Source organism: Notothenia rossii, assembly GCF_949606895.1.
Source record: "Notothenia rossii genome assembly, chromosome: 1".
NCBI classification, from domain to species: Eukaryota; Metazoa; Chordata; class Actinopteri; order Perciformes; family Nototheniidae; genus Notothenia; species Notothenia rossii.
The window spans coordinates 8,961,106-8,984,237 of NC_136912.1; the positions used below are offsets into that span (position 1 = coordinate 8,961,106).

Genomic DNA, 23,132 nt, shown 5'->3' on the forward strand with positions numbered 1-23,132 from the left:
ACATTGAGTTCTTGTTGAGTTCAGTGATTATAAAAATGTGCTGGGAGGGAAATCATTGGAAAAGGCATTTTTTCAAAGTATAAGAAAAGGAGGGTTTCGTGTATGCATGATGAGTTAAAACTGAGAACCTAGGAAGAAGTGTATTCTGGCTTTTTGCCAACCCCCGTTAGTCATGTGACCCTCATCACATTTCACCCAGTTGTTTCTACCACACACACAACAAACACACAAGTGTATGTTGACACAATGCAAAAATAAAACTAGTTTTATACAAATATGGCAAAACTAAGGAAGCTAATGGTAGGTCTTAAGTCCAACTATTATATCCTTAAAAATTATCATTAAACCCAACCCCATTTTTCTTTATATTAATTTTTGGCATTTATACTCTGTAGTTAGCTACTTCCTTGTAAAGAGTTGTTTTTGTCTTTGCGACTCGTAAAAGTGAATGCTATCTCTCTGATATCAGCCGCACTGTTTTCTGCTCTACAGCCAATATCCAATCACTGCTAGTGGAAACAAACATTTCTTCCTACAAACTCTTCACACAAAAATACATCAACTTGTATTTTTTTTATGTGAATTAGCCTCAGGAAATGTGTCATGAAATACAAATGATGTGTAAAACAGGCTTTCCTGTTCAGTGTTTAGTGCTCGAGTCTCTGCTTTCTCAGACCAAACATCTAGTTTATTTGACTGTTTTCTTAACTCACAATCACATATTTACAGATGTCTTTGATTCATAAGCCATTTTACCAGTAATCAATATAAAACCTGGCATGTAAATATACAAGTTAACAGTTATTAACCAAACACATTTTAACACAAATGAGGATTTATCATATTATTTAGCTTAATTTTACTTTTTCTAGCAGTTTAACTATTACACATATTAAATGTAATACACAGTACAGGCATTAATAGGCCTTTCTCTTTAATTAAGCTTTATAACACAATTAAATATGACACATGTAATGTTATTATCAATTGTAACTATGGCTTGACACATTTGGTGTCATTAGAAAAAACTTTTTTTTAAATAAATCTTCATATTATCAACGTTCATATTATATATATTCTCCACATGTGTTACGATAAAGTGTTGATGAGATAATTATTGGATTGTAGATTAATGAATCCACTTATGTGTTGTATACAACATCTAAACCATATGTTAATCAATCACCACGTTAAACTTATCTTGTAGAAAATAAGATGGAAACAAAATAAAAATAAATCAATACATGAAATAAGATGAGTGATTAGGTGACTCTGACAGGAGAGATGATCAGAGGTGCAGCGTTTTTACGGCCATATTTATTACCAGGACCAAAGAATGGGTAGATTTTCCCGTTGAAGGAGCAGCCAGTAAAGGAGTAGATCAGAGCTGCAGCATCTACGTCATAAAAGGAGACCAGACCCTCCTCATAATCCACAAACACCCCCACTTTCTTAGGTCGAGACTTCAGAGAGAGAAGGACTGGAGGATCATCAAGAGCTCCGTACTCGAATCCCTTTGTCAAAGATATAGTCCAGTTACCCCACTGAGGGCCCAGTGCGATCATTCCCTTCCTGTTGATTGACCCTCTGGCCACTCCTAAATACCATTCAGTCTTTTCTTTAACTTGAACTTCAAAGTAAAATCTGCCTGAAGAGAAACTCTGCTTTCCTAAAACACAAAGAGAATCAGAAAACCTCTCTCTGTTGTTTGGGAGATTCTTTTCGACATCACTATATTTAACTCTTTTTTCATCATCAGACAGGATGAGACAGGGATGTGCTGTACGCGGATCAAGAGTCACATTTACTGCATCTTTCTGGATCCTCTTCAGTTTAGCTTCAAGCAGCTTCTTCATCTCTTTACCGAGTGTCTCCTCCACCTGAGCCACAGCCTTTACCACCGTCCCCTCATATACCGCTGGGGTGAGGCTGAATTTTCTCAAGTCCTTGGAGGGTGGTCGGTGTTGAATGTTTAGGGACTTGACACTTTGTAGAAAATGCAGGTGGTCTTCAGAGTGTGTGACCTGCTCCACCTCAGAGCTTCTCTTCTTCAGCTCAGAGATTTCCTGTTCCAACTCTTTGATTAAAGCTTCAGCCTTTTTTCCAGTTGTTTTCTGCTTCTCTTTGATCGTGTTGATGAGATTGGCCTGGCCTCCCTCAACAGACTTCTTCAGAGCAGTGAAGACCTGAACACCTTCTGCTATCTCTCCGTCTGCATCTTTCTCACTGAGGTCCACTGAGTGTTTGATCTCCTCAATCTTCAGTTGTCTCTTCTGGATCATCTGCTGAGTTTCAGCCTCTTTCTTCCCCAACTCGGCCTTCTTTCTTTCATACCCTTCTTTTAGTGGAACCACATCATGCATCTTGTGGTCTGAAACATGGCAGAGCATACAGACACATGTCTGGTCGGTCTTACAGAACAGCTCCAGAGGTTTATCGTGCTTCGGACACATCCTGTCTTCCAGGTTCTCCACAGGGTCGATCAGCTGATGTCTTTTCAGGCTTGACTTTGTCAGATGAGGCTCCAGGTGAGTCTCACAGTAGGAGGTCAGACACACCAGGCAGGACTTCAGGGCCTTCAGTTTGGTTTCAGTGCAGACGTCACAGGGAACTTTTCCTGGTTTGAAGACTTGTTGCTCTGAGCTGCTGCTGCTGCTGGCTTTCTGTTGAGCCGACTGTCTGAACTGAGCCACCATCTCAGAGATGAAAGTGTTGACGTGCAGCTCAGGTCTTGTGTTGAACTCTTTTTTACACATGGGACACTGGCACCTGTCACTTCTATCCCAGTGTTCAGTGATGCAGTCTTTACAGAAGTTGTGTCCACATGGTATAGTGACTGGATCAGTGAACAAATCCAGACAGATGGAGCAGAGAAACTGATCTTCAGATGGCAGGTAGCTTGCAGCAGCCATATCTACACACATAATGAGAAAGAAAAGAGAAAACATTTGAAACATCAATCATCAATTCATCATACATGGTTTTAACGAAATAACTTTGATAACTTGTAACAAGCCATGAGCAACTGTTACCATTTAACTCTGACAGGGTCAAGCATGCAACTCTGGCTAACAGCAATGAAAATACAGGTTTTGTCGAAAACATTTTTATTGAAAAATAACACTGCACTTCTTACTGTGTGACCATAATTATTAATTTCCTCTAGCTGCTTCACATTAAAAGCCTCCAACTGTTTCTGTCATGGAAATATTTTTATTTTGAAACAGCTAGAGGAAATGGGTGAAAGCATTATGGAGGAAGTGATCAGCAAAATCTAATAAGAGCAGGAGAGCAGAAGTGAATTAAAACTCCTCACAACAGAGATTCAGTTACAAGTGACTAAAGTACTATGAGTTGATACAAAGAGACTGTTTAAGATGTTTAAAGTGGACTCTATATATATGGTTATGTTGTTAGAGAAAAACAAGTTGGACGTAAAGGGTGGAGCTTTCTCCTGAGAATGGCTGTTTTGTGTTAATCCTTCTTGTTTAAGGGTAAATATAATCAGATGTACTCACCAGTGTTTGACAGAGACTCTGCTGTGTTGTTGAGAAAGATCTGATGAACTCAGTTTGTATTTTCTTTAGACAGAAACAGAGACTAGTCTCGACTGCAGTGTGGCTGCCTCTCTAAATAACATAACTTTTGTTTCTTGTGTGTGACGTGTAAGCTCTCCTCTTTCCAGTGTAGTTCCTCCTCTCACTGTCTGCTGGTTTGTTCCCTCCCTCTGATCTGCATGGGTATTGAGAAATACCAGGTTTTCTCTGATAGTTAGGGAGCAACGCTGGTGCTTTACACGTGTGAGGAGTGAGGTGTGTCAAAGCTGTTTCTAATCTTTATTATGATGAACGTTTTCAGTTACATTCATTTGAAACACATGTCAGTAAAATGTCATGGATGACATAATCTACATAGTTAAAGACTTATTTCCATTGTAGAACTTAATGAACTTGAACTATACTGGTTTCCCGTCTCCCACCGCATCAACTACAAAATACTGCTCCTTACTTACAAAGCCCCCCCCCCTACCTCACTGACCTCCTCACCCCTACCAACCCCAACGGTCCCTCAGATCGACCTCAGCCGCTCTCCTTTCCATCTCTAAACCCAAACTCTACAGCTTCTGGGACATGTTTTATTATTATGATTAGTAATGTAGACAACATACCTTCATCAAATGTACAACAAGTACAATATGTATCCACTATGAAACAGAAATCTATATACAATCAAATGAACTAAAGGCCTTTTAGACATTGAATATGTAACATTAGTTGTCATGATAACAAGGAAGACGAGTGTTTTCTCTCAGGCAGCATCCCTCATGGATTATAATGGCATGTTGTTGCCTGAATTAAAGCAATCATATTATCCTGTTCTCACTTTTTCCTCGTGAGATATTGGGTCTCGATTGATGAGGTAGTTGCCTAATGCTGAATCATAACAACATGTTAAATGTCCTCAATGCACTGTATAAAAAGAGACAATACAGAATGATATCTCCCAGTGATTGAACCTCTTAAATCAAGGTTACTTTAAATATTAAAAGAAACAGTTAAAGCCATGAACAAAATAAAAATCTTGCTGTTTTACAGGTGGCTGTTAAATCCATTTCTTGGTTTTTAATTTAGACTTTTTTGTGTCTCTGTTGCAGGAAGGAGAAAGCAGCAGGTAGCCACAGAGAGGGCGGGCATGGCAAAGGTGAGCACAAACAGTCCTTATCGTGTTGTAACGCTTCCTCTTATCTCCTGTCAATCATTTACAGTGTGCTTCATAGTAAGAGGAAAATGATCAAGTTGCAAAATATATACAAATATTTCTTAGTTTCTCAAATATATAAAACATTTTACCTGAGGAAATCTCTGTGCAAACATCTCTGTATATTATCTACCATATTGGTGTTGTTGTTGTTGTTGTTGTTGTTGTTGTTATTGTTGTTACATCACTGATATTTAGTTTTCCCCATAAACCCATCAATTCAAGAATTCCATTAAAATGCAATCCATAATTCAGATTATGTACCAACATTAATTATTATTATTATTGTTAGTAGTAGTGTTATTAATATTAGGCATGATAAAAGTGATTCTTAAAACATTATTTCTATTATTATTTTTATTTTAATACAAATATTGTTTAATTATTATTATTCTAATAATAATAATAATAATAATAATACTAATAATATTTTAGTAGAATTGGTAAGCACTATTTTTAGGTTTTATTTTAAAAGCTTTACTTCCTGTATTAGTCTTTTATTTTATATTATGATTTATCTAGTCCGATCACGATCGACCGGTCGATCAAGAGTTTGGTGCGGGTAGATCGCGGACCGTTAAAAAAAAAAGTAACAAAAGAAAGAAAAATAAAATTAAAATAATAATGTTTGAAAAAGACGTTTTTGGATATAAACCTATCATCCACCACCCCATTAGCAGGTGCCACTTGATTGACGTATATTTGAGACACCTCAATAATATAATACATTAACCGTGCTTTACGTGAACCTCATCATGACACAAGAGACAACGGCAGGACTGTAATTTCCCGTGTTCAGTGAACGCAACAGAGGCAAGACACCAGACCAATCAGAGAGTTGCATGGAAATACACGTGTGCTTGTGTCATTAAAGCTCGGCTCTGTGTGTGTGTGGCAATAGCGCATTTAGTGTGATAGAGAGGGAGAGAGAGAGGGAGAGAGGGAGAGAGGGAGAGAGAGGGACCGGTGCTAGCATGGACCGTGATGTTAGCATCTGGTTAGCTAGCTGCACTAACGGACATAAGGAGCTGTTTCCACAACAAGCTGGAGGACAGTCCTCTCCTGTCAGACAGAGGGGCTCAGGTGAGCTAAAGGACTCTGAGTGTTTAGAACGGTTTTGTCACAAATTATTCAAAAGATTATTTACGCGGCACACCTTCATATGATCATTATAGTTATACAAACAATAAGAGAATAAATGAAAACCAGGTATGAAATAGCCTACTATATGGCAGTAAAACAAGAATACAGTTTAAAAGTAATGTAATGTAATGTAAAAAGGGGAGTGATTTGTAAAATATCCATAAAGAAAAAGAAAATCTGTTTACAGTTCTGTTTCATATGGGTGCGTGGAGAGGTATCCATAGATCTCTTCATGTTGCTCTCAAAGTGCAACAGATTGATGCTTTCAACCCTCAATATTTAAAAAAAAATCTTCCCGGGGGAGCATCCCCCCGGACCCCCCTAGAGGAGGTGAGGTCCGCCCCCCAATAGCACTTTACCCCTGCCTATATGCCGTGAGCTGATTATGGAGCCTTCATTGTAACAGTAATTCAGATGCAATTAGCCTATATAAAAGGCCTCAAATTGGAAGCACTGTCTGGGCCGTCTTTTTCACTCAATTCTGCAATAGGTATATCTCGCCTTTCACTTAGGCCGAGGTCGGTGATCTTGGGCTTAAAAAGGTTGGTGACCACTGATCTAGTCTATATCAATATCAATATGTCAAACTCAAATACACAGTGGGCCAAGAAAAAATCTGGACTAGTCGAGGGCCGGACTGGATCAATTTTTATTGCAAAACTTATTGAAATGAACTTATTGCACATATTAAACCTGGAACTAACAAAGCTTAAATTATTGCCTATAAAAACATTAAACATTAAATAATCAGTTGCATTCATTTCTTATGGCTCTATCTGCAGATTTTCTGGAGTCATTTCTTATGATTACATTTTTCCACAGGCCAACAACAGCTTCAAAGAACTTTTCCCTCAAAGAAAAAAACAAACATGCCCTGTTGTCTCAAGAAAGAAAGTGCAGAAGGAAACATTGAAACTCAGTTTGCTGCTCTGTGATGCTAGTTCAGATACTTGGCATCTCATCTTGGGTGCAAGGTCATCAATGTTTGGGGTCAGGCTCTGAGCGGAGGAGACCCTCAGGATGGAGTGAAGGTGTGCGTGCAATATACCGGAGGGCCAGATCTAATAGTAATTAGAAATTATCCTGCGGGCCGAAATTAAATCCACCACGGGCCTGATTTGGCCCCCGGGCCTTGAGTTTGACACATGTGCTCTAAGGTTTCCCTTGCCAAAGCTGTGCTGTATCGAGTGTGCATTTCACAATAAGCGTTCGCATCTTGAAAAGTACGAGTGGCTCACAGATCAGATCTGATTATTGATCACTCAGAAACAGTTTGACTTCCTGTTGCTGACGGCTGTTTGTCCCGCAGCTCCCCGACCTGAAGGACGCTGAGGCGGTGCAGAAGTTCTTCCTGGAGGAGATCCAGCTGGGGGAGGAGCTGCTGGCTCAGGGTGACACACACACACACACACACACACACACACACACACACACACACACACACACACACACACACACACACACACACACAAACACACATACCTCCACGCACCTCCACAGAGCTATTGGCTAGCTAACCAACAAGAGCAGACTGGGCTCTGGTTTCAGACAGAGGGTGAAAAGAGGTGCTGCAGCACAGACAGTATGAGAATAATAAAGAGCTTTTCGAACATTAAAGGATGGAGACATGTCACAGTAGAGGCACTACATACTGATATGAACCTGAAAATGAGCATAATAGGGCCCCTTTAATAACAATGTTGAGATACTTGTACTTGAGGTAGTTGTACTTAAGTCATACTTTAGTATTCTAGTTTAGTTTGACAAAGTGTTACCCTTTAAATAACAAAAACACATTGACTTACATCATATGATGCAGTACTGTACTACCAAGTAATGGCTCCATAATGACAAACTACAACTTTGGAAAACATTATGCTGATAATACTTCTTTACTTTTACTTAATTAACATTTTGAATGCATGACTATTTTTAGGCTGGCTTATTAAGTGAAGTGTGTGAGTACTTCCCTCACCTGTGTGTCCTCTCCACAGGAGACTATGAGAAAGGCGTGGACCACCTGACCAACGCCATCGCAGTGTGTGGGCAGCCCCAGCAGCTGCTGCAGGTGTTGCAGCAGACTCTGCCTCCACCCGTCTTCCAGATGCTGCTCACCAAACTGCCCAGCATCAGCCAGGTAGCACAACACTTACAAAAACAAAATCAAACTGCTGCTGTTGCACCAGGTATCACATGTTGCTGCTGGGATAAGGTCCTTTGTCCAGGCAAGAATTTTAGCTGTGTAGTTTATTTTCTTAGGTTTCATCAATGAAAAGAAAGAGGAATAATGTTCTTACATCTTCTCTTGTCTTGGTCAAAGGAAACATATTCTATTTCTCCACATATCTACCAATAAGCACCAAATCCCCCGTTTCCACCTTCAATCGAAAACATAAACATATACTCTAAATTAATGAATTAAAATGACACTAAATAGGACTTCCGGAAGATGGCGACGTGAGTAGCAACACTATCTTCTACCTCTCGCAAGTTGGACAAAATAAACCCTCATAAATGCTCAACTCGATACCTAAAACCAGGAAATGAGGAGAGGGATCAGACGAAGTAGCCGAAGAAATAACAGAAAACAAGAAACAGCGAAAGATCAACCAGGAGTGACAGAAAACTCGAAGCAAGAAAACAACGGAGACGAGGACGAAGAAGCTAAAATTACGGAGACGGGCCATTCCGAGACACTGCGAGCCGGTCGGAGGCGAAAGAAACAATGATTGAAATGTCGAATCAGACGCACCAGATGAAGGAAACAATGGTAGACCTTGAAGGAAGATCAAGGAGGAATAATATCCGAATATTCGGGGTGCCAGAGGGGGAGTCGGTTACCAAATACGTGGAGCAACTCCTGAGCACTGAGCTGGAGCTACAGGAGGGTAACGTTATTAATCTCAACATTCAAAGAGCGCACAGAGCCCTCGCTCAAAAGCCGCCTCCGACCGCTACCCCCAGGTCAATAGTGGTCAATTTCTTGCAATTCGACACGAAAGAAGTCATTCTTAAGAAAGCATGGCAGAAGAAAATGAGTGTAGGGGGCAAACGCATATTCTTTGACCACGACTATGCAACCGCAGTGGTCCAGAAAAGAAAGTCATATTTGGGCATCAAGAAAGTATTGAAGGACAGAGGAATACGTTTCCAGACACCACTCGCTAAAATATGCATTTATTGGGAAGCCGGAGTGAAGACCTATGATGACGCACGCCATAGACGCCGCCAGGGACATGAGGGAGAGGGGACTCGAGATGGAGGTACCAGGCGGAGCCGCCGCACCTGTGGAAGAGAGGAGGGCGCAACCGGTCTGGCAACGAGTCAAGGGAAAGGAAGGAAGACACGACGAGAGAAATGTTGCAAAAATGGAAAGCGTAGGACTGTTTAGCTTGAATAACTTTCATTGAGGATTGAAGAAATATAGAGGCTTTTTTTTTTATTGGACACCAACGGAGAGAGGTAGGCCAGTGTTAATGTTGGACATGCCTAGACAGCACGTAACCCCATGAGTTGGGTATAGTCTCAAGTCTAGAGAGGGGCCCTCTTACGGGAGGATTTCCCCTGCACCCACCGACGAATTGGGGATGTTAGAACCCATTTTTGTTTTATGTTTATTATTACATTATTACATGCAACTTGTTGGACTTTTTTATCTGTAGCAACTTACATACTGAATACTGAAGCTGAATACATACTGAATCCCCACAGGAGCAATTTGGGGTGAAGTGTCTTGCCCAGGGACACAACAACATGCTGACTGCAGTGGGGTTTGAACCTGTGACCCCCTGATCCTAACACCAAGGCTCTATCCACTGCGCCACACGCCTATGTGTGTTTTGTTAACGACTGTTTAGCCCAGAGCTTCGAGGGAGCATACCAAAAGAATAACCTACCAATACACATAAATGGTTAATACTAAGATACTGTCGCTAAATGTGAATGGTCTTAACGTACCAAAGAAGAGAGAAAAGGTTATGACAAAGTTGAAAAAGGAAAATGTGCAAATTATATTCCTCCAAGAGACTCATTTAACATATTTGGAACATGAGAAATTAAAGAAATATGGTCTAGAATGTGTGTATAGGTCAAAAGTTCAGAATGTTCTATCTAGTTTCACATGCCTGGTTTCACATGCCTGAAACAACAAAGAAGGAAACATACATCCTTTCCATTCACAGCCAATTTAGCATCTTTTTATCAATGGTAAGCTTAATAGAGGTAGGTGAGGTAAAGGTCAGGTCTGACACGCCCACTTACACAGCAGAACAGTCAACAATTGACTATTTTTAAATCTGACTTGAAAGGCCTTGTGAAAATGTGAGATGTTTCATGCATAACTTTGAGCAACAAATGAAACAGCAGTTGTTGTTTAGATTCTAAAATGAGATACAATATAATCCTGCTTACCTTAACATATACTCAGTTTTTAACCACTGAAATAAAAAATAAAATAAAAGGCTAATTGCCATGTTTTTTTAAATCTTGCCTGATTTTTTAGAATGGTTTTGATCCTTGACATACGCAAAGCCATCAAGTTTTCCTTTTGTGTTTTTAAGACTTGTTTCCTGTAAGCTGAAATAACACTGAACACATTACTCACACAGATAAACGGTCCCACATTACCCCAATACTCAGATCTCTTCACTAGCTCCCTGTAGCCTATAGGATCCAGTTCAAAATCCTCACCCTCACCTACAGAGCATTGCACGGTCAGACTCCTGCTTATGTGGCTGACCTAATTCATCCATACATCAGCCCGCCCACTCAGGTCACACATGCTCAATTGACTGTCTGTCCCACGCACTCACCTTAAGACTCGCGGTGATCGAGCATTCGAGGCCGTGGCTCCTAAACTATGGAACGCTCTGCCCGCACACCTACGGTCCGCAGAATCTGTTGACTCCCTTTATAACGAATTTAAAGACATTCCTGTTTGGGCAGGCGTTTGGGTAACCGGTGCTTGATTTTATTCTATTTTATACTATGTTTTATTGTGTTTTTATTGTGTTTTGGGTGCATTTATGACTTCTTAATCACGTGGCTTGAGTGGTCGTTTATTATTGTATGATTCCTATGATGTTTTATTGTTTTGTCAAGCACTTTGTGACTTTGTCTGTGAAAAGCGCGTTATAAATAAACTTTACTTACTAACTTACTTACAAACAACAAATACCAGTGACCATGAAATTAATATGTTACTTTTGTTATTTAAAATTGTGCTTGTGAAGATTGTTATCTTGGATGAAAGACAAAATATTGAACCCGTTTCACATTGAGTTCTTGTTGAGTTCAGTGATTATAAAAATGTGCTGTGAGGGAAATCATTTGAAAAGGCATTTTTTCAAAGTATAATAAAAGGAGGGTTTTGTGTATGCATGATGAGTTAAAACTGAGAACCTGGGAAGAGGTGTATTCTGGCTTTTTGCCAATCCCCGTTAGTCATGTGACCCTCATCACATTTCACCCAGTTGTTTCTACCACACACACAACAAACAAACATGAGTGTTGACACAATGCAAACAAATGATTCAGCGTTTTGTATCACAAAGGGGGAAACTAGTTTTATAAAAATATGGCAAAACTACAGGAAGTAAATGGTAGGTCTAACTGTTATTTCCTTAAAGAGTATCATTCAATAAATTCAAATGTTTTCTTATATGAGTTGTTGCCATACATACTCGTATAATGCTAAACTCTGTAGTTAGTTACTTATTTGTACTCATCAAAGTGAATGCTATCTCACTGATATCAGCCCCACTGTTTTCTGCTCGACAGCCGTACAATATCCAATCACTGATAGTGGAAACAAACATTTCTTCCTACAAACTTTTACACAAAAATACGTCAACTTATATTTTTTTAATTATGAATTAGCCTCAGGAAATGTGTCATGAAATACAAATGATGTGTAAACCAGGCCTTCCTGTTCAGTGTTTAGTGCTCGAGTCTCTGCTTTCTCAGACCAAACATCTAGTTTATTTGACTGTTTTCTTAACTCACAATCACATATTTACAGATGTCTTTGATTCATAAGCCATTTTACCAGTAATCAATTATAAAACCTGGAATGTAAATATACAAGTTAACAGTTATTAACCAAACACATTTGAACATAAATGAGGATTTATCATATTATTTTGCTTCATTTTAGTTTTTCTAGCACTATAACTATTACACATATTGTATTAAGTACACTGTAGAGGCACGTAATAAGCCTTTCTATTAAATGAAGCTTTATAACAATTGATTATAAAACATTTAATGTTATTATCAATTCTAACTAGCTTGACAAAGTTGGTGTCATTACAAACAACGTTTTTTTCTTAAAGTTAAAATAAATCTTTAGCTTTACCAACGTTCATAGATATTCTCCACATGTGTTACGATAAAGTGTTGAAGAGATTATTATTTGATTTTTGAGTAGATTAATGAATCCACTTATGTGTTGTATACAACATCTAAACAATATGTAAATCATTCACCACATTAAACTTATTTTGTAGAAAATACTCTAAATATTGATATTTGTTCCCTTGAATGAAAACAAATCAACACATTAAATGAGATAAGTGATTAGGTGACTCTGACAGGAGAGATGATCAGAGGTGCAGCGTTTTTACGGCCACATTTAAGTCCAGGATAGAAGAGTGGGTAGAGTTTCTCAGTGAAGGAGCAGCCAGTGAAGGAGTAGATAAGAGCTGCAGCATCTACGTCATAAAAGGAGACCAGACCCTCCTCATAATCCACAAACACCCCCACCTTCTTTGGTCGAGACTTCAGAGAGAGACGGACTGGAGGATCATCATTGGCTTGATACTCGAATCCCTTTGTCAAAGATATAGTCCAGTTACCATCCTCAGGGCTCAGTGAGATCATTCCCTTCCTGTTGATCGACCTTCTGGCCACTCCTAAATCCCAGTCTGTCTTTCCTTTAACTTGAACCTCAAAGTAGAATTTGCCTGAAGATAAACTCTGCTTTCCTAAAACACAAATACAATCAGAAAATCTCTCTGGGTTGTCTGGGAGATTCTTTCTCACATCACTATCCCGGACTTGTTTTCCATCAACAGACAGGATGAGACGGGGATGTGCAGTATCAGGATCAAGAGTCACATCCACTGCGTACCTCTGGATCCTCCTCAGTTCAGCTTCAAGCAGCTTCTTCATCTCTTTACTGAGTGTCTCCTCCACCTGAACCACAGCTCTCACCACAGTCCCTTCATATGATGATGGAGGGATGCTGACCTTTGTCCAGTCCTTGGTGGGTGATGGGTGTTGGATGTTTAGGGAATGGACACCCTGGAGAAGCTGGAGGGGGTCTTCAGACCGTGAGAGATGCTCAACTTTAGCACTTCTCTTCTTCAGCTGAGAGATTTCCTGTTCCAGCTGTTTGATGAAGTCTTCAGCCTGTTTCATTCTCATGTTCTGCTTCCCTTCTATTGTTTGGATGAACTCATTCAGGTTTCTCTCAACAGACTCCTTCAGAGCAGTGAAGACCTGAACCCCTTCTGCTTTCTCTCTGTCTGCTTCTTTCTCACTGAGGTCCACTGAGTGTTTGATCTCCTCAATCTTCAGTTGTCTCTTCTGGATCATTTCCTGAATTCTAGCCTCTTTCTTTCCCAGCGCTGACTTCTTCCCTTCATATCCTTCTTTCAGTGGAACCACATCATGCATCTTGTGGTCTGAAACATGGCAGAGCATACAGACACATGTCTGGTCGGTCTTACAGAACAGCTCCAGAGGTTTATCGTGCTTCGGACACATCCTGTCTTCCAGGTTCTCCACAGGGTCGATCAGCTGATGTCTTTTCAGACCTGACATTGTCAGGTGAGGCTCCAGGTGAGTCTCACAGTAGGAGGTCAGACACACCAGGCAGGACTTCAGGGCCTTCAGTTTGGTTTCAGTGCAGACGTCACAGGGAACCTCTGCTGGTTTGAAGACTTGTTGCTCTGAGCTGCTGCTGCTGCTGGCTTTCTGTTGAGCCGACTGTCTGAACTGAGCGACCATCTCAGAGATGAAAGTGTTGACCCTCAAATCTGGTCTTGTATTAAAAGCCTCTTTACACATTGGACACTGGCACATGTCACTTCTATCCCAGTGTTCAGAGATGCAGGTTCTACAGAAGTTGTGTCCACATGATGTGCTGACTGGATCAGTGAACAAATCCAGACAGATGGAGCAGAGAAACTGATCTTCAGATGGCAGATAGCTTGCAGCAGCCATATCTACACACATTATGAGAAAGAAAAGAAAAAACATTTAAAACATCAATCATCAATTCATATCATATATAGTTTTAAAGAAAGAACTTTGATAACCGCAGTAGACAAAGGGTGTTGCTATAGCAACACGTCATGTCTATGTTTACACCTATGGTTTACACGCGAAATCGGGGTGGGGTCATATGACCCGCTGGCGGAAATAGGTATAAATGGCAATTTCTTTGGCGATTTCTTCAATCTGACTTCATATTGACCATTTTTAACAACAGAGGGTGCTACATAACACACTTTCAGGAAAAGTCACGGACTGGGAGACTTTAATATTTTATTGAAAAAAAGTTACATACAATAAAAAAACAGCTGTGGGTCAAATTGACCCGATGGCGGTTCTAATCCCATGTAATTGTAGAATGAACACAGTCTTCCTTTGAATATGTATAAGTCAAGTGTCTTGAGTCGTCAAAATTACCTACAAATCATTGTACACATTCGTAAATATTATTTTCCACTTGTTACCATTGTGAGTCTATTTTTATGCAGCTCTGCGTGATTTTGTGGCTACAATTCAGGCTAATACGCTACCAGAGGTGGAATAAGTAGTCAGATGTTGTACTTGAGTAAAAGTAGAAGTACTCAGATCTTGTAGTGAAAGTAGAAGTACTCAGATCTTGTACTTCAGTAAAAGTAGAAGTACTCAGATGTTGTACTTCAGTAAAAGTAGAAGTACTCAGATATTGTACTTAAGTAAAAGTAGAAGTACTCAGATCTTGTACTTGAGTAAAAGTAGAAGTACTCAGATGTTGTACTTGAGTAAAAGTAGAAGTACTCAGATATTGTACTTAAGTAAAAGTAGAAGTACTCAGATCTTGTACTTGAGTAAAAGTAGAAGTACTCAGATATTGTACTTAAGTAAAAGTAGAAGTACTCAGATCTTGTACTTGAGTAAAAGTAGAAGTACTCAGATGTTGTACTTGAGTAAAAGTAGAAGTACTCAGATATTGTACTTAAGTAAAAGTAAAAGTACTCAGATCTTGTACTTGAGTAAAAGTAGAAGTACCAGAGTGTAGGAATACTCTGTTACAGTAAAAGTCCTGCATTCAAAATGTTCCTCAAGTAAAAGTAGAAAAGTATTCTCATCAAAATATAGTGAAAGTAGCGACAGTAAAAATAGTCATTGTGCAGATTGGTCCATTTCAGAATAATATATATGATATGTTTTATAATGATTGATCATGAAAGTGTTCTCAAAGCTGGTAAAGGTGCAGCTAGTTTGAATGACTTTGTATACTGCAGGGTAGCTTGTGGATTTACTCCAGGTGGAACTAAAGTCTGATTTAACACTTGATTAGATTTCACATCATTAATCCACATCTGTAAAGTAACTAAAGGTATTAAATACATTTAGTGGAGGAAAAGTACACCATTCACCTCTGACTTGTTTACTGCCAACCTAAAAGTACCTAAAAAAATAGTAATCAATAATGTATTGAAAAGTTATTTGGCTGATTGTTGTATATCGGCTCCGCCAGGTTATATGGGATGCCCAGTGTACGTACAGATCACTCATTTTGAAATATTAAACTTAGTTTTCTTTTCTTTAATTGTTCATCCTCATGTAGAATGCTATCACGAAACACACATTTGGTTGTTTATAGCATAAAGAACATCTGATTTAATATGAGGTAGGGAAATAATAATTTGAGTATAAGTACGTGTATATAAATATGTCATTTACAACAGCTGTAAGATGCTTGAAAATGCACCTTGAAAATGCACCTTGAAAATGCTGGAAAAGTGCTTGAATTTGACTTTGGAAAAGGTGTAAGAACCCTGAATCAACCTCACAACAAGATGTGTGTATATTACAATTATTAATGTCATATTTCAAGATGATTACTTAGATATTACAATATGGTTGGTTGAGCTGGAGTTCATTATTGAGCTTACACGTTAACATCACAGTCATCTGAAGAACAAACCCAAACCTTGTTGTTTTTATGAATTGCATCACCAAATTGGTATCAAATAAACAGCAAGCATTGGTAACACAACTTCCAAAGTTACAGTAAAATAAAAAGGACCCTGACTCGGACAATACACAATCCAACATGTTCAACGAAGAGAATCAGTTATATTGTTTGTACACATGGTCCTTTACATATATCTGTTTGTTTAAGGTGTCCAGGTGATGCAGACAGGCTGGACCAGAAAGTGAGAGACAGAACTGGACTCCTCACAGCAGTGAACTTCAGCACAGGTACAAATACTATTTTTGTCATACTGTACAAAGAATCAAGAAAGATATTGGTTTACATAAATGAAGTATTGACTTTAATACACTGATATACATTCCATTAAACAATACTAAATCACCTACACATCAGTGAAGTTGAGGGTTTTTTCTGTGCAAAAAGTTACATTTAGATGTTAACAAGCAATATGATTTTGTCAGCTTTCTAATTTAATGTATTAAAGGCAAAGATATTTAACACATAGTGAGTACCGCTACTATTTATATCTCAATATTGTCTGTAAAAAACGTGGTAAAAGTTATTCTTTCAGTGAAACAACAGAGCAAGCTTCTACAGTTGCACTACGTTTTGATAACAGTTAAATATTATTTTGATAATAACATATATTTCAATGTTGATGAACTTCATACTGTTCATTCATAATCTGATTGTCTTTGTAGCTCACTGTTGAAATAAATAAAAAAACATTACAATTACAATATAATTATATCTACAGCCCCTAAACACACAAACACACCGCTTTCATAAATAACACACTTGTTCTACAATAATATGTTTTATGTTTCCTGTAATTTTTGTTAGGAAAGGACATGCCTGAAAGACACGACATTTTCTCCTTCTCTGAGGGTCAAGAAGAACATCCAAGAGGAAAATTAAAAGCTGATGCTATGAGATTTTAAGACCAGTACACTACTTTTATTGTAACAACAGTCAGCTGATCGAAAGCACCTATTTCCACATCTAAACTCCATCAGCTGATTATTTCTATTTGCCTCGCTTTATGAGCTTCACATCACTTGTACCGCAAAGTTTGCAACGTCACAAATAAATGGGGCCAACCTTCAGTCAGATGTGAATGTGTAATCTAACATTTTCAGTAAGAATAATGGACAAAAGGAGTGCAAATACAATTTATTGAAATGTGAACCAAAAGTTAATCAAATGTTTTGAATTAAACGCACATATGGACAGAAGGTGTAAACCTATTAAATGTATAAGTAAACACATTTGTTCAAATAAAGTGACAGATTAGGCCTGTGCAGTTGGTATCAGCTTTGCCCAGCATGTGCTCCTCCATCAGTCCCTCCCCCCAGTCCCCCACACAGAGGTTTCTCCCTGAAGTCTCTGCAACTTTCTGGACACCACGCTGTCTCAATCCGTCCACACTGAATATGAGAGGGGGAAAATGAAAATAACAAATGCTTGAGACAATAAGAAACATAAAGTTGACAGTTGAGTTGCTCAGTTTTTTTAGATTGTCAATACTATTACTGTATAACTAATGTATCAGGTTAAGAGGCACATTCAAATAAAGATTGGTCTTTAAATAAATGTTGTCTTTTGAATTGTTTGTCTAAAGTCAAGGATCTAGAACTGGTACTTAGTTTTAATGATACAGTCTGGTTATTATGCTGTTTGAAGGAGACCTCTCAGGTAAGAGCACTAACTAGCTACCATCACATGTACCTTAGCTTGACTTAAATGTATTAAACGTATAATTAAGTGATATCAAAATATAAATAACTAATGTCATGCAAACATATTAATATTTGCTTGATTCCAATGTTGAATTTAGCACAATTGCATACAAACGTTAAGGGATTTTAAGATTCTGAAGTATTATGCTAAAAACTCAATAACTTAGATTATTATTTATAGTTTTGCTGAATAGTTTCATGTCCGCTTACCTTAGAAACGTAAAATACCACGACAGTGTGCCTTTGGGGAGCATGTTATCTTAGCTTGGTAGCTTCAGCTAGCTCTGGAACTTTCAGCTCGGTGGCACCAGGTCCCGCCTCGGCTCCGCCTCTTTGCCCTTATTTGGAGCAGGCGGGAGTTGAACTCTGACGTCACTGTCGAGCCGTTAGTGGCCGACTCCGCCTAAGGGCTTCTCGGCAACTCTGCAGAATCCTATGGGTGACGTCACGGACCCTACGTCCATTTATATATACAGTCTATGGTTTGATTGTCATTACAAATTAAAAATATATTTACATTTTTTTTTTAATTTTTTTTTATCATCAGTAAAATGTATAATCTACAATAAAATCTCGTTTAAAATTATTTTACGATGTCTAAAACTACTGATAAGTCACATGTTTCCTGCCTGGCCCCAGCGTGTATCATTACCCTCTCTCGTCCGGGCGGTAAGAAAGGAGCCCTCAGCCAGAGCAGCTGCAGCCAACAAGCTGACTGTTGCTATCTGTAAACTATGCCGCCGAAACATAATTTCAGCCAATCAGCATCGTCAGATCTGATGCTCAAAGGGTGCCCTGTCAGTGCCCTGGCCTGTGTGTCTGTGAGTTGTTTAGACTCATATCCAAGGTGACGCTACAGTAGTTGTCGAGGATGACTGCGTCTGCAGGTGGAGACTCCGGTGCTAGTGGATCGCCGGAGCTGTAGATTAACATTTACATGCTTATTGTAGTTGTAAGGGCAATGCCTGTGGCACCATGGAGCATATGTGTGGGCTGGAACTATATTTTACAGGAAAGGAGTTAGCAGAGGGAGTTGTCGATTCTTGTTCAGTTTTCATCTTCCTCACCCTCTCAGACTTTGAGTTGCGCGCGCTGCTAAAGAGACGCGCTACCATGGAAACCAAACCATGGTGTAGCTGTATTAAAGTCCGAGTGGAAACAGTGAGTAAATCTGATTTTGTCAGAAATCGGGAGAAATGCGGGAGTCTCCCGCGAAAATCGAGAGGGTTGGCAAGTAACACACACACACACACACACACACACACACACACACACACACACACACACACACACACACACACACACACACACACACACACACACACACACACACACACACACACACACACACACACACACACACACACACACACACACACACACACACACACACTGCAAGACCGTTTGAGTGTAGCAGCTGGTATAGACCATACCAACATGCAACATTAATGTCGCCAGTTGTCATGACTCAACTTATACTGCAACACCGGTCTCGAGTACTACAACACAAGTAACAAGTTACTAAATCAGAATCAGAATACCTTTATTAGTCCCACAGAGGGACATTTTACAAAGTACTAAGAGCTGATACAAAGAGACTGTTTAAGCTGTTTAAAGTGGACTCTATATCATATATATGGTCATGTTGTTAGAGTTGGGTGGAGATTTCGTCTGAGTAGAGCTGAAGTTTTGTGTTAATCCTGCTTGTTGAAAGTGTAAATATAATCAGCTGTACTCACCAGTGTTTGACAGAGACTCTGCTGTGTTGTTGAGAAAGATCTGATGAACTCAGTTTGTATTTTCTTTAGACAGAAACAGAGACTAGTCTCGACTGCAGTGTGGCTGCCTCTCTAAATAACATAACTTTCGTTTCCTGAGTGTGACGTGTAAGCCCTCCTCTTTTCAGTGTAGCTGCAGCTGGTGCTTCCCTCCCTCTGATCTGCATGGGTATTGAGAAATACCAGGTTTTCTCTGATAGTTAGGGAGCAAAGGCTCTGCTTCACAGGTGTGTCAAGCTGTTTCTTATCTTTATTATGATCAGGTTTTACTTTAATCAGAAGAGTTCAGTTACATTTATTGGACACACATGTCAGTTAAATGTCAGGGATGACATAATCCACATCCATACAACAAGTACAATATGTATCTACTCTAAAACAGAAATCTATATACAATAAAATAAACTAAAGGCCTTTTAGACATTGAATATGTAACATTAGTTGTCATGATAACAAGGAAGAAGAGTGTTTTCTCTCAGGCAGCATCCCTTATGGATCATTATGGCATTTTGTTGCCTGAATTAAAGCAATCATGTTATCCTGTTCTCACTTTTTCCTCGTGAGATATTGGGTCTCGATTGATGAGGTTGTTAGGAAACATAACAACATGTTAAATTCCCTCATTAAGCTAAGAACATATTGTTTTAACTACATCATAACTAACTTATTGTGCATTCACAACTGTACAATCCAGTTGTAATTTTATTTTATGGCCCCAAAACACATCACACCACATATTTAAGTAAAACGTTTGATTATATTCGCTCATTATATTCCTTATAGTGAAGACAGTGGATAATAAAGCTTATCTGACTATGATAGACTTAATAGACTGACAATTATTGTGACAGTGGATGAAGGGGGTGGGGTGTCGAAAGTCAAAGATGAATCTTGATTGGGCCAAATTTGACCCCGAGTCACTCAAAACAATGCTGCTGGGTCTTCCCAGACCCGAACACCAAATTATACACTTTTTTTTTTGAGACCTTCAAACTTAGCTAAAATTGTAAAAATCCGTTTTGTAGTGTTTATATGGCTGTTGTGGAGGATATCATGAAGCCTTGTTCCGATAAAAAAAACTAGTGCGTAGTTATTATATAATTTGAACTTGAAACGGGTCACGGGAGTCCCGAACACAACACAAGGGTTAAAGTGACGTGCACATTTTCCCTGGCTTAAAAGCAAAAGGGGATACTGTTCCAGTTTAAATTTGAAGTTTTTAATATGTGAATTTCTGATTCCAATTGTGTGTACTGGTCATTTAAAAAACAAACAAACAAGGAAACTGTTTACCGATTCAAATCACAGACCAGTTTAGTCGACTTGTATTGTTACAGGTCTACGTGTTGCAGGGAGCTTTGATAGTCTGGTCATTTGCTGTCCCCACATCTGGACCAATTACCAAAAAGCTTTGCCAACTAGATGAGTTTAGAATACAAACTCTAAGTCTGATAATCGCTAATGATACATAACCAATGCAATGTGTGCTTATTGAAAGTAGGACGAAACACATGTTGTAATACTGTTTGCAGTCTACACAGGCCTAACACTTCCTTTATCGTTCTGACATCTCCAAACAAACCAGTTGTTAAATGTCAGTGAACTGATGCCAAAGTTAATGCCCCGTCCAGAGGCTGAGTTTCCACAGAGGAAAGTTGTCGGATGGCTGCATCAATCAAAATTCATAGGCTATAGTATATTATTTATTCAGACAGAGGAGAATCAAAATATTATATTGGGTAACACTTTATATTAAGGTACACAATTTCACCATCAACTAGTTGTTAATTAACATGCATATTAGCAGTATATTGGCTCTTTATTAGTCATTATAAAACAAATATTAATGCCTTATTCTACATATTCTACAAGTAATAGGCCATTAGTTGAGAGTGTATCCTCAATAACCCTCTAATTAGTGCTTATTTAAGTAGTAAGGAAGTTGATGTACATGAGTTTTGGTCTTAATATGCTCTGCTCCATATTTGACTTCCTGTTGCTGACGGCTGTTTGTCCCGCAGCTCCCAGGCTAAACAGGCCGAAACTCGCTCAGCCAGTCCAACATCTACCAGCATCAACAGTCTTCAAATACCAACTGCTGCCATAGAAAAAGCCCCACCCAGAGTCCTGAAGCTTATTTGTACCTTTAGGAGATTGTGTCCAATATGTTTGGCATATCCCTAATCGATAGATTTATGATCGATAGATTTATGATTATAAAATTATAAAAGTAGGGTAGACATCTGGAGATTATCCGACTGAACAAAATGTGATCCGTCTCTTAAATGTGTCTCAAACACAGACCTTATTTCGAGCTATTTTCCAAAATCTTATGGAGAAATTGCATCGCTTTTTTGTCCAGGGAACCGGAAGAAGCTTACTTCCGGGTTTTAGGACGCGTCACTGTGGCACTCTATTGAGGAAAAACTCTCAACTAATGACCTATTACTTGTAGATTACGTTCATGTAGAATAAGGAATTAATAAGTGTTTTATAATGATTACTAAAGCGCCAATATACTGCAATATGTATGTTAATTAACAACTAATTGACGGTGAATTTCTGTACCTTAATATAAAGTGTTACCAACCTGATGAACTCAGTTAGTTTTAGGTTCCTTTTGAGAGAAACCAATGTGTCTTATCCCTCTCAACTACTACCTGTTACTGCAGCTCTTTTTAGAGGGATTTTGATTCACAACTTTCAGAGTTTTCCTGACTTCACATGAGGTGAAGATGTTACTGTACATAGATAAGTTTATTTTGTTAAAGCGAATCACTGAGCTCTGTAGGCACTCTATGAGAAGCAGAAGAGTAAGAATACTTTATATCACTTACTACCCTTAGCCCAACAAATCTTCCTGGTTAATTAGGATCATTGATGGATAGCTTTCCTGCCCTGAGCCTGTTTTTCAGGTCTCAGGCTCGAAAATGACATTACCTGAACAAATGAACATATCTTCCCTTCTAAAAGGGGAACATTAATAATATTTTTTCTCAAAGCAAGGATCTGTGAGTTGGATGTAGAACAGTCAGAATCAATACAGATGTTTTTATTTTAAAGTAAATTCAGATTGAACACAGTAAATGTTTTTTAATTATTGTGTCCGACATATCTCTGTTCCCCCTTGGTCGATTTTGATGATTGACATCTCTTTTTAACCGCTAGAGCCAATGGAATCGAGGGGAGGTTCCACATACACACACACATTAGCAAATAAGGAGTGAGAGTGAATTCCTAAATACCGAGGTCCAAACATGTTACACACGAGATTTCTGGGATTTTCATGATCTAGTTAGGTGCTTTTTAAGTCCTGTGGGGGGGGGGGGTCACGGGTCACAGGTCACAAATTGGATAATATATCGATTTCAAACCATGTCAGTGGGCTGCAGCATCAATTATTTTTGAATAAGTTAATTGTTACTATTAATGATCTGGACATGCAGAAGAGCTAAGATGATCACAAAACATTGTCAACATTCATTTCCACGTCTCTCT

General features: G+C 38.9%; 1 protein-coding gene and 1 long non-coding RNA gene across 2 annotated transcripts; one reads left to right on the forward strand and one right to left on the reverse strand.

Annotated features, from left to right (window-relative positions):
- Nucleotides 1-857: 857 nt before the first annotated feature.
- Nucleotides 858-19,699, reverse strand: LOC307045502 (uncharacterized protein). The gene is made up of 5 exons (XM_079691186.1): nucleotides 19,596-19,699; nucleotides 12,493-14,129; nucleotides 7,877-8,020; nucleotides 7,384-7,414; nucleotides 858-2,914 (listed from the first exon to the last, which is right to left on the reverse strand). Exons 2-5 carry the CDS (start codon nucleotides 14,125-14,127, stop codon nucleotides 1,263-1,265), a joined length of 3,462 nt encoding a protein of 1,153 aa, XP_079547312.1. The 5' UTR covers nucleotides 14,128-14,129; nucleotides 19,596-19,699; the 3' UTR covers nucleotides 858-1,262.
- On the forward strand, nucleotides 5,497-7,950 carry LOC307028543. The gene is made up of 3 exons (XR_013805026.1): nucleotides 5,497-5,841; nucleotides 7,211-7,292; nucleotides 7,896-7,950. It is a non-coding gene; the product is annotated as an uncharacterized lncRNA (long non-coding RNA).
- Nucleotides 19,700-23,132: the final 3,433 nt, after the last annotated feature.

Bases quoted from the DNA above. Each gene is read 5' to 3' on its own strand.
- LOC307045502 (XM_079691186.1), bottom strand. From the start codon at position 14,127: ATGGCTGCTGCAAGCTATCTGCCATCTGAAGATCAGTTTCTCTGCTCC. The intron at 8,021-12,492 runs GTCAGAGTCACC...GATGCTGGGCAG, and splicing joins CACCTCTGATCATCTCTCCT to TTTGGTGAGCAGCATCTGGA. The intron at 2,915-7,383 runs GTATGTGTGTTT...TTATGTGTGTAG, and splicing joins CTCTGTGGAGGTGCGTGGAG to ATATGGCTGCTGCAAGCTAC.